Here is a 13,070-nt window from a genome sequence, read left to right as displayed (position 1 = left end):
ACGGACCAATATCAATCTTATGGGCAAACTATGTCATACGTTGTACCCTCTAATTTAATAAGTTCAAGTCACAATGCATTCTAAGTACACCTATAAGATATTTCTTGGAATTTTTCCAAGATATACTTCTTTTACTTCAAGAGTAATTAATTTAATGTGTTGGGGGTACACTTGCTCCGTATCAAGGGTGTTCAACTAAGTTTTAAAAACCTAACACCGTTTAGGACTCAGTGACCGAAAACTTCACTAAATGCTATACTGCTACTTTGATTCTAGTGTTTAAGGAAACGGAATTTCTACTATAAAATAATCTCCTTATTCAGAATTTTCAAAAGCACCGCCAGTCACAATTACACTTTATAACTCCAACTTCCAAGGGACGCACCCCACTTACACCGAAAATAACGCGCAATTTTTGGAAAACACCGATGAAAACACTTGCATTAATTAAATTTCGCCTGAAAAAATTCCAATTCCAAACAATTCTAAAAGGGAAAACGGACACCGTGATAACAAATTCAAGTAGTATAAACCAACCTTGTATTATACGTTAATAATCCCCCAGATTTACACTTAATAAATTGCAATATGCCCATATACAGGGTGTTATCCCTGGCGTTTAGACCGAAATAACGTCTACATGACGTTGTTTACCATTATAGTATTTCATTTCGGAATCAACGTTGCATTCTTGCCTTGAACTTTTCAAATGAGGTATTTCTTATAGCTTCGTTACAGTGTCCGATACGATCGGGAAACGTACCAGTTAATGTTTAAATAAATTTGTATCGTAATTACGCCCAAAGTAACCGTTTGTGATGATTCTTTAATACATTTAGAAAAAGATTCGCACTCGAAAAAATTTGGGTGTCGTGATTAAAGAGAATTTTCCTTGGCTGAGGCAGTAACTCCGGATAAGGGGTTTTTTCGGATTTGAAAATGTTATACCAAATGCGAATTTTATCAAGCGGATGAATTAAGATTGGTAAGTGAAGATCGAGAAGACAAACAGCCAAGTTTAGACCAAGACGGTTAAAGGCGCCGAGGGTTTCCAAACTGCAGATCCCTTTATATTCTATTCCATTATGTATGTATCGTCGACATTATCTACAAAGTTTTATGACGTACATGCATGATCTATGTTAGATTAAAGAATGTTTTTGGTTCTGGAATTCGTTAACGTTTTAAATCAAGAAAAAATTTAATTTATTGACGTCAAGAATTCATGAAATTTGGATTTGAGAAAAAAGATTAAATTTTCATTTAAAATTGAGTTGTCCAGAGTTCTATTGAAAAAATGCCCAAAAAAATGGGCCCATCCCGTTCATGGTTTTCAGTCGCTTCATGTAGAGCTTCTCAAAGGATTTGGTAATGGTTGGAAGCAGGAACTTAACGTCATTGGGAAAAAATGGAGAAACACGAAAATCAATATAACAAATAAAAACCTTATGAGGTAAACAGTGCCAAAAGTCCAAAATTTCGTTTATTTAATTTTTTTAATGTTGGAACTATTGGCTTTTCCTAGGGTCTCTAGATTTTGCACCTTTTTGTAAACGCCTACGTACTCCAATTTGATATCGTGAAAAGCTTTTGGAAATTGGAACAAAGCATCATATAATTCCTGATAAACATGTCAAATATGCGATGCTTGTTGATGCGTCCATTGCTCGGTTACGGAAATTAAAATGAACCTGAGCTCGTAAAGTCTCCGGAATAAATTGATGGGCTTTTTACATTCCAGCAGTAAAATTTGCGGAAGTAACGAAAAACTTGTGGCGTTATTACCATAAAAATTAATAAAATGTGCATTAACTTCAGGTACTCGACGTTGATATATTGCTCCTATTTACACGCTCTAGTAAAACAAAACGATTGCTGCTTATGAAATCCAACTAACAAAGAACTGTTGCAATTGGAAATAAGATATGAAGTAACCCCGATTTGACATGCTACCCGTATTAGATATTAAATTTATTATTATCTTCTCCGCGACCTACTTTCTTAATATTTACAAACATTTTGCTTTCAGATAGAACACACAATGACAATGCCAAAATTATGCGAAGCTAGACTGGAGTAAAATGTTAAGATGGTTGGGTCCACGAAAGGGTTCCCCAGATCGACAGGCCGAAGAGGTAACCGAGGATCCCCTCGCGGCGATTGGCCCGAAACGGAAAGGCGACAAAATTTATTCCGTCAGCAGGTATTTGTATTCACCGTCGATTTTTCGTTGCACATTCGTTGATTTTTCAGGGTGAATCCGATATTCGATGACGGTTGCCCGTCGACTGCGGTTAAGGTGAAAACGGTTCCTACGCGAGATAGTTATCCGCCAAGCGCCGAAAAATCCGACTCGTCCGGCTATTGCGGAAGTCGCGTGGGACCTAGCGACGAGCGGTTGAGGTTGCGCGATGATTTGGTGGTGGAACAAAATTCGGCGTACGTTAAATCGATTCAGGTTGCACCGCTGTGCGTAAAATCGAAGTCGATACCATCGCTAGGTTCGGGTTCGTCAACCAGGGGTACGCTAACTACAATTCCTGAGGGCAAAGTGGACTTGGGCGTGCCAAAACCCATTTGGCCCAACGGACTGAAACACATTAGTCAATACGATTCGCTCGTTGACGAAGCTTTACTATTGTACACTAGCACAAGTTATGTTCCTAATGACCAAGTCAGTCTTGAGAAAGACGTTTCGCTACGTGAAGTTTTAGTCGACCTTTCGAACTGCATCAGTGCTACAATAGAGGGTAAGAGCGACGTCGCGCCGGAAGTTATGTTGAAGGCGGTCAAAGAAAAAATAACTGCCAGTCTAGGTTTGCTGAGAAACTCGACCGAGGAGGACATGCGTAAATTGTGCATCAATCTAAGCAAGCTTCAGCAGGTTAACTCAGTCGTGAGAGCCTTTACTAACTCGTCCTCTAGCGGGAATTCCAGCCAAGGTTCGCCGGAGCTGAACAGTGCCAGGGAGAGAAGAATTTCGGACGAGGCGGACGAAATCTATCAGGTTCCTTCGGGATCGTCCAGTAGTGGTTTTAGTGACTCCGTAAAACACTATCCCGTTGCTAAGTTTACGCTGCCACAAGACGACGCTGCCTTACAGTCGCAAGGTATTCGAAACGCAATTATATACGGTACGTTGTGTCGGACGAACGTTAAAGTTAGTAGTGCCAATGATAAGTTGTGTGCTCCAAATGGTAATGGCGCAGAGAGGAAGAGGAGTCTGTTGCAGTCGAATCCGGATAGCAAGCCGAGCGTGTGGCAGCAATACTATGGAGTCAATATTGCTCAAGGAAGTAGCAGTAAGCATAATCCCAAGCCTTCCGATGTACCACTTTACGTAAGTAGCATATCACCTAATTTATTGTCAGGCTTGAAGATCATAAAGAATTTCATCCATAAATAAATCGATGGTTAGTATTTATTTTATAGCATATGCTAAAATGACATTTTAATAAGTTTAATAATAATAATAATATTTAATTGTGAGAAGGTGAATTACACTTACACTCGTCAAAAGAAACGGGAAATTACATTAAACATTAAAAATAATAGTATATAACAAACAAACTAAAAACAGACAGGTAAAAACAGTAAAATCGCAATAAAAACGCTAACTAATTACATAATCTACCACTAGCCACAAACTCGTTAAAAGAATAAAATGCGTTACACAGAAGAAAATTTTTTATGCGTCTCTTAAATATGGGGTAGTCTAAAATCCTTATATCTAAGGGATGGCAGTTGTATAAATGTTTGCATTGGTACTGTACTCCTTCTTGTGATTTTGACAGTCTGCATAGATCAGTACGGATATTGTTTTTTTTTCTTGTGTGATGAGTATGTACGTCAACTTGTTGTGTGTAAAGAGATATATTTCGTTTAGCATAGCATAGGGCTTCAAGAATATAAATACAAGGAAGTGTTAAGATTCTGAGATCGATAAATGCTTGAAGACAATCGTCTCTATAACCTAAAGATGCCAGAACCCGAACAGCTCTACGTTGTAGTTTGAACAAGCATTGCCAATGAGAACTATGTCCCCAAGCGAGGATGGCATATGAGAGAGAACTATGCACAAAACAAAAATATGCTGCTTTAATGGTATTTAAAGATGTGCAGTTGCGCAACCGAGTAAGTAAAAATATCGACGTGTTCAATTTTTTGACAAATTATCGCAGTGATATTTGAAGTCTAATTTGCTGTCAATCACACAACCTAGAAATGTGAAATGAGCACCATTAGAGACGATATTATCTTTTCTTAAAGATAAAGGCAAGATAGTAGTCTTAGCAGGATTTAGTTTCAAAGTATTATCAGTGCACCATCGAGAAATAAGTTTGATGCCGTCTTGAATGTTGGCATAAGCCGAATCATAACACATACTACTCGATATTAGTGTAGCGTCATCTGCGTACAAAATACATTGCGTCTGCGGTGGCAAATGGGACGGTAGATCATTAACATAAATTAAAAATAGCAAGGGTCCAAGGATAGAGCCTTGCGGTACGCCGTATTTGATGTGTAATTTGTTAGATACTGCGTTGTTAAAGAGGACACATTGATACCTATTAGACAAAAATGAAGACACTAATGACAAACTCCGTTTACTAAAGTGATACACCTCACTAAGCTTGCGGACTAAAGTATCATGGCATACACAATCAAAAGCCTTAGTGAGATCAACAAAAGCAGCTATCATGTGTTGCTTATTTTCGAAATAGTGTAAAGCCTTCGCGGTGAAAGAAATAATTGCGTCAGAAGTACATCTACCTTTCCTGAAACCGTATTGATACTGATAGAGCAGCTTATTAGATTCAAAAAAGTCAATTACTTGTTTATACTGAAGTTTCTCTATGACCTTGCTGAAAACAGGCAAAATAGAGATTGGCCTGTAACTGCTAATACTCTTTCCATCCATTCCTTTTTTAAGAAGTGGAATAACCAAACCAACTTTTAAGGTTTCAGGAAAAATACCTGTTTTGATAATGTTTGCTAATTTAGTTAAAGGTTCGACGAAAACACTAACGTTACGTTTTATTAAGGCCGCGCTAAAACCAAAAATGTCTCTTGAACTGCTATTCCTCAAACTTTTGATGGAGTCACGTGTGTCGACTTGCAAAACAAATTTAAAGTCGAATACCAAATTATCGGAAATCTTTAAATTACAAGAGCTAACGGGGTCGTTGGCAGTGTTAGGCAAATTGCCCAAGATCTCAACGATACTGCTAAAATACCTGTTAACATCATCGCATGTTAAAGACGAATGTGATTCAATATTACAATTTTTATGCGAATTTATTATTGACCACATAGATCTGCTGGAATTCCCAGAGTTTCTAATAAGTCGAATCTCTTTTTTGTAATGTAAAGAGAGCGATTTCTTTAAATGATATAAATTTGGTGATTTATATATATAATGTAGTTCACTGATCAGTTGTAAATTCGATCGGAGCTTACGTAATTTGTCAGTAAACCAACTGACTTTGTTCGTGGTCCCCTTTTTTGTAATCTTTACAACAGGGAAACAAGTATAGCAGAAGTTACAAATCATATTCATAAAATCAGTCCATGTTGCGTTACAGTCGCCTGCGTCAGAGTTTATAATTGATTTCCAATTACACGTTTGTAATTTACAAAAAATAGTTACATACCTGTACTCGATAAGGGACGGTATAGCTTGGCACAGGTTATTTCACTGCTGATGCGTTCAACTTTAAGTTCGATGAGTTGACCAAAATGGTCAGACAAACCAGTATTTATCGAATAACTAAAGCATGTAAAATTAATGAAAATGTTATCCAGGCAATTCTCTCCACGAGTACTAGTGAAGATTGTCTGGACAAAGCCGTTTGCTTCCAGAAAATCGCAGAGCAGTTGTGATTTGTAATCTTTACCAAAATGAACATTAAAATCACCTGACAGAACAATATTAAAATTAACTAATTTGTCGAGCATATTTTGAAGTAGACTCATAAAGGTATCAAATTCTCCATTAGGAGACCTATAAATACATATTACAGCAGTGTAAGAGTTAATGAGAGTGCCACAGATTTCAAAGTGCATATCAACGGACAAGTCGTTAATAAATTTTAAAGGTTTATAAGAACTACACGATTTATTTAAAATAACCACTCCACCATGAGTCAACGAAGATCTGCAATGGAAGGACGACACTGAGTAGTCACCAAGTTTAAGAGATACTAGTAGTTCGCTGTCGATAAACCAATGCTCACTTAGACATATTAAATCGAAGTTTTTGTCAGTTATAAATGCTTCAAGTTCATTATAGTATTTTACATTATTAACCAGGTAAGTGAGTTTTTACTGGCGATAGGAGAAGTTGGCTGGCGAGCCGTCAGGCGAGCCTGTCATCTCCTACAGCCTAGTAAAAACTATTACCTGGCGTCTCGCCTGGCGTATAATGTACAATATTTTATTTGTTACTCATTTGTAAACAATAGTAAACGTAAATAATTAGTTCTTAAATTGATCTCGAAGAAATGTCTAAAATATCATGTTATCCATGTAACAGAGACTTCGCATTAATTCTGGCCAATGAAATTACTAGATTACTAACTTGTAAAATTTTTACACGTCAGCTGTCAGTTTTACAAGTCAGTAGCGTTTAAAGATGACGTTTACCCGTTTGCGTTTTGTCTTGTTAATCAACGTTTACAACTGAGTAACAAATAAATTTTATTTTTTAATGATTGAATATTAATATGAAAGACGGTTAGGTTGTAGTCCGATTGTCGGGTGACACGCTTATCGACTATCAACTGGAAATAGTTTGAATGAGTAGAGAGAGTAGAGAGTGATCACTTTAACCGTAAGGGTAGATAAAGTGAAGCAGTTGATTGTGCATTCTAGTGACATCTGTCATTCTTATTTCAAATGCACGATATAAAATGACACAGAACATATTTGTTTCTATGGAAACGATTGCAATTGTCAGAAGCTGTACAATGATTTATATGGCTTCTGCTATAAAATAAAGTCTTGTATTATACACGACGATAAAGGGAACCTAACCATCTCGTGAATTAACATCTTTCACTCGATGGTAAAACATCCCTTTATCGTCTTGTATAATAAATAACTATTAATTGATCTCGACCTGCATGGATTGTTGCGCCGATTTAATATTAATTATCTCGGACGTTCATGCATAAAGCGCAATGTAATAGAAATTCATGCCAGTAATTTTTTTAGTTTGTCACGCTTTGAGGATGCTCTTTGCATGAGTAAGTAAGTTGATTTTTATTTAACTTGACGAAAAGGCCCAATTGAAATTAACGTGGTCTTATACAAAGGCACGTTATGATCTATGAATTATGTAATGAAGAAATGACGAACCTCGTGACGAACAGAGAAGAAATTTGTTACGTTGCATGGAGAACACCAATAGAGATCAAGTTTGCATATTAGTACACTTCAACAACTACTATTTATTTGTTATTTATTATTTTATTATTTATTATCCCTCTCTTGTTCTGGGTCTTCAACAGGCTTGCGCCCAATTACAGAGTGACCCGGATAATGCTTTTTAGAATATATTATATATTATACTTCCGCGATATGTAGAGATCCCTACATTAATATTTATTGGCACAAACTTTGCAAAAATGCACAAATTTTAAAATTCAAATAAGCTACAGACACACACGGAAGACTGCGCTTTTTCTAACCAACACTCATTTTGCATAATTCTTGCATCTAATTAGTAATACCATATTTATATTTTATTATAAGTATACTTATGTCTTTTTTACTGCAGTAGGTTTGCTTCCGTAAACAATTCAAGGCAATCGTCTGTTTTAGAATGGCTAGTAGATTCCAAAATGCCAATCCATTCACTTAAACTCTGCCATCAGTCTTTATAAACTAACTGGTCTTGTCTTCTACCGTAATGCAACTTGGCATTTTGACCGCATTTTTTTTAAATATTAAAAGACTGTGCGTCCATCCGCCCGGACCTTGGAATTGTTTGCAATAGGTAGCTTATGGAGGGTTTAAAACCCACCTTTTACCCTTCATGCTATTTTATAAAAGTCTCATTGAAAGGAGTCTTTCCCCCGCGACTCCTAATCAAGATCAGTGGGTAGGGGATAAGTGAGGGTGGAGAGGAGAGGGTAGCTCAACGAAAGGAGTTAATTTCTACCAGGCACATCTCTTCTCCTCGACCTCTTTTCGTGATCGGTTGCACTTCTTCATCTCAACAGCACAGCAACATCGTCAAAATCTGAAAAGAAAACGAAAATTCCTCGGTTTTTAGTATATTTGACTATGTTGCGTTCGCCGCTCGAGGTCGAAAACTTGAATTATACATTGGGTTAACAACATAAGCAATCCCACAAAAAATCAGAACTACCGGATTTGACGCTTGGTCTGATGTATATAGTTACTGGACTACACATTCTATAAGAAAAATTTTTTTCCGGGTCGATCTAAGACAATTTTTTTTTCGGGGCTCAAAAAAAGGCAGTGTATAACCTTCCTTTTTTACCAAAAATCGACTGCACCAAAATTTCTGGGGAAAACACTTTTTCTTATTAATTTTGGTGCGTAGAATCCAAAACAATTCGTACTTTTTCGATCAGACTTCTCAATCAAAAGTTATACCAATTTCGAAAGAAAATTCAAAAGGCTGTAACTTTTGAACTAGTAGCCCAATCTTGGAACTGTTTGAAATTATGGATTCTACAGGCCACGTTCTATAAGAAAAATTTTTTTCCGGATCCATCTGAGACAATTTTTTTTTTCGGGGCAAAAAAAGGCAGTGTATAACCTTCCTTTTTTCCAAAAATCGACTCCACCAAAATTTCTCGGGAAAACACTTTTTCTTATTAATTTTGATGCGTAGAATCCAAAACAATTCGTACTTTTTCGATCAGACTTCTCAATCAAAAGTTATAGACTAGAAAACCAATTTCGAAAGAAAATTCAAAGGGCTGTAACTTTTGAACTAGTAGCCCAATCTTGGAACTGTTTGAAATTATGGATTCTACAGGCCACATTCCGGGTCGATCACTACAATTGATAAAAATACGCTACAAGTATATATTGCCTGGTGGTGAAAGATAATAATGAAGTAAATGTACGAGTACGTACAAATTAAACGCTATTTATAAAACTCATTTAGCCCAAGTCAAATGAATGTTGGTACCGGTATTGCCAAGAAAGAATGTTAGTGGTGCACGTAGAGAAAGTGCGCTCGCAATATTGCAATGCAGTTGTCTTCAGAAGCATAACGTTTTGTCATAGGCGGTGACATTGAAATCTAGATCACATTTCTTTACTTTTTGATTCTGTGTAAGCGAGCACATTTTAAACAAATGAAATGATTATGCAACGGATAATGAGAAGACAGCCAAGGACAAAAATTGTTTATTTACTATGGCGCGAGTACAATATGTGGGTGATATTGCTATTACATAAGGCGCATAGTGATGCGTTATGCAATTTCAAGAATAATTTTAGATTTGACAGATATTTAGACCACAACTTCCAAGCAAACGGTAATTAAAACAAGGTAACCTGCATCAATAAATCAAATTCGATTTGCATAACGTTTTCGTTAAGCTCATTAAAAGAGTAGGTGGCTAATTGCATAAACTAATGTCAAACATCGGACTCAGTTTGATGGTAATTTTATGGATTTTTTCGACATGGAATCATTTTTGCTATGAGGAAAACGGAGTCTGAGACCAAATAAAAATAGAGTTGCTCTATTGGAAGGAAGGAAATATCACGAAATGGAACAAACTGTCAGAGAATCAAGATAATTACCCAGAATAATAATGTAATAACAAGAACGCAAAAGGTAACAATTCGACATGATCGATTTTCTATTCTGTACTAATAAATTAAGTGCTTAACTAGATATGTATTAAATACAAGTAGTCTTTGGGAAAAGGTAATCGAATCTCATATACACTGAGGGGTATTCCATACCATACCCCCAGACCCCCCGGTGCTACGATCTCCCACCCGAGAGCTCTACCTTCAAAGCTCTTATGATACTTTTTAGAAAAGAACAGCCGCATCTTCGTTTCCTGAGGAAACGTTCGACGTTCTTTTCTCAAAAATTTATCGTATAAGTACTAGCACCAAGCGTTTTTGGGGAAAAAGGTATTATGGGGGGGTCAACAGAATACCCTCAGTAACATATAAAGGGCTAAATAATTATTCTGTCTCTATTACCCCTAGCACTTCTACGGTAGTCTTTGGAAAAAAATAATCGAATCTTCGTACACACTGGGAGGGTATTCCATACCATCCAGACCCCCCGGTACTACGATCTTACACCCGAAAGCTATGCCTTGAAAACTCTTATGATGCTGTTTCGAAAGGAACAGCCGCATCTTCCTTTCCTGATGAAAGGTTCGACGATATTTTGATAGTACCGAAGATGTGTGGGGTAACGAGCAGTAACATGTTAAAAGTAATTTAAAAAAATATTTTTTTAAATCCTTTATTATTTTTTATTATCCTTTATCCTTTAAATCCTTTATAGACACCTGAGTGGTAGTGTGGGAGTCTCCAAGGCATATCCACTAAAATCCTCCTCTCTTTTCGCCGTTCAATTTGTACCGGTACCGCCAAGGCATTTTTTCTTCAGTATAAAAAATATAAATTAATAATATATATAATATAAATATTTCAGTAAATAATTTTATGAAATTAATAATTTAATTTTAGTAATTAATTTCGTATTTAATAAAATTTATGCCAACAATTACGGTAAAATTATTTTAATTTAAAAGTTTTTTTTTCTATTTTAAGCGAGGAAAAAAACTCGCTGGAATGTTTTTACGTTTTAATTTATTTTTCGAAATATTAAAAATAAAATTAATTTTCAAAAAAATTTAAGGGGTTAGATAATTATTCTTTCTCTATTACCTCTAACACTTCTACCGTCGCCTTTGGGAAACGGTAATCGAATCTTCGCACATTCAGGGGGTATACCAATATTACCCACACCCCCCGGGAGTCTGGGGGGTATGGAATCCCCCCTAGCAGAACACCCTCGGTAATATATATAGAGGGCTGTATAATTAATCTTTCTCTATTGCCACAGAAACCATGTCTGTACTATTACCACAACACTTGTACGGTAATCTTCGTACAATACCCCGCAGATCCCCCGTTGCTATGATCTACAACCCTATAACTATGCCTACAACGCTCTTTAGGAAGAAACAGTCGCATCTTCCTTTCCCGAGGAAAGATTCGACGATATTTTCTCAAAAAGTATCGTATAAGTACTAGCACTAAGAGTTTTTTGGGAAAAAGGTGGTACCGGGGCTGTAGGGGGTAAGGAATATCCTCCAGCGGAACATCATCGGTAACATGTCAAAAGTTATTAAAAAAATAAATAAATAAATATAATAATTAAAATAACTTTCAGTGAATAAGTTTATGAAATTAATAATTTAATTTTAGTAATTGATTTTATATTTAATAAAATTTGTGCCAGCAATTGCGGTAAAATTATTTAAGTAAAATTATTTTAATTTAAAAGTATTTTTTTTCTGTTTTAAGCGAGGAAAAAAAACTTACTGGAATGTTCTTATTTTTTATTTATGTTTCGAGATATTACAAATAACATTAATTGTCAAAAAAATATAAAGGACTAGATAATTATTCTTTCTCTATTACCCCTAACACTTCTACGGTAGTCTTTGGAAATAGGTAATCGAATCTTCGTACACACAGAGGGGGGGGGGGGAATTCCATACGCCCCAGCCAGACCCCCCGGTGCCACTATCTCCAACATACGAGCTAAGCCTTTAAAGCTCTTATGATACTTTTAGAAAGGATCGGCCGCATCTTTTTTTCTTGAGGAAACATTCAACGTCTTTTCTCAAAAAGTATTGTATAAGTACTAGTATTAAGGGTTTTTGGGGCAAAATAAGTACCCCAGGTTCGGGGTGAGGGGGGGGGGGTATGGAATACCTTCAATCAGAACACCCTCGGTATCATATAAAGGGCTGGTTAATTATTCTTTCTCATTACTTCTAGCACTTCAATAGTCACTTCTAGTAAAGGTAAAACTAATGTCCAATTTAAACCGGAAGTGATACCAGAAGTCTTTGAAAACAAATGACAGTTTTTAAATTTTGGTCAATTTTGGAAAAAAGTTCAGCCTGCCCCGTTCGTTTGCTGTTTTTCGGGCTGCTGTGGTCAACGTCGTCATTCTTCAATTCTCTACTTCCAGAATACTTTTGTATATAAGAAAAATTCTGTTCCTTTTGAAAAATCTCTACATAGTGGTGTCGCTTAGGAATCTGTCATCATTCTACGGTTCTGCAATATTTACAAACATTTTCAAAACTCAATTTTCATAGAATAATTAGAAGCAATATATCGACATTGTTCACTTTAGGTGAAACTTTAAATGGAATAATTTTCGGATTCTAATGGCATTAAATGACCTAACCCATTGAATAAAAACAATAATGTTTTTATTCAATGCCTAAACATAGACTTTCCCTTTTCAAGTTTGAAGTAAGTCAAACATTTCGTTATACATGTAATAGTCTATAATCTACGATTAATTTGACGTTGACTTCTAGAATAGGGATGATTTTTCACTCTTGTAATTTCCAACATTTTTGTTGTATCGTTTTTTTGAAGATGTTGCACCCCTCTTTGTTATCTTATATGTTTATATGTAAAATTTTACAGAGTGAATTGAATACTCCTGATCGTTTTTCAAAGGCGATGGAAGTTATATAACTTTGTCATATTTTAACAACGTTATTATGATGGTGCAATTATATCGGTACCTTATTCAATGTCACAAAGCGCACGTGAGTACAACACAGCATTCGCAACTTTAAGCGTGTGAAAGTGGAAAGCTTGAATATAAATTACGTAATCGCATATTCCTTTTGTAATAATCTAATCATCCACTGCGCATTGTTTACGTTAACATTGTCGGAGAGCATGTTAAATAACGTTTGAACCCACCTTTAAATTGTAACAATGCCTCGTTTTCGGTGAGATAAGTCGGCTGGGTTGATTTTTTAAAGTTTCCAAATTGCAAATCATTCATATAGCAT

The 13,070-nt window shown here is 36.0% G+C and overlaps 1 protein-coding gene across 1 annotated transcript in view; it reads left to right on the top strand.

The window, feature by feature from the left end:
- The first annotated feature begins 1,996 nt into the window (after positions 1-1,996).
- The window catches only part of LOC116159748, a 46,397-nt gene continuing 35,323 nt past the window's right edge, over positions 1,997-13,070 (top strand). Inside the window, exons 1-2 of the mRNA XM_031472823.1 lie at positions 1,997-2,203; positions 2,254-3,340. Coding sequence (XP_031328683.1) covers positions 2,082-2,203; positions 2,254-3,340 — 1,209 coding nt within the window. The 5' untranslated portion in view covers positions 1,997-2,081. The remainder of the gene's footprint in view (positions 2,204-2,253; positions 3,341-13,070) is intronic.

The sequence above is a fragment of the Photinus pyralis genome, unplaced genomic scaffold, assembly GCF_008802855.1.
Source record: "Photinus pyralis isolate 1611_PpyrPB1 unplaced genomic scaffold, Ppyr1.3 Ppyr1.4_LG1, whole genome shotgun sequence".
NCBI lineage: Eukaryota > Metazoa > Arthropoda > Insecta > Coleoptera > Lampyridae > Photinus > Photinus pyralis.
This window is presented reverse-complemented; position numbering and strand designations above follow the sequence as displayed.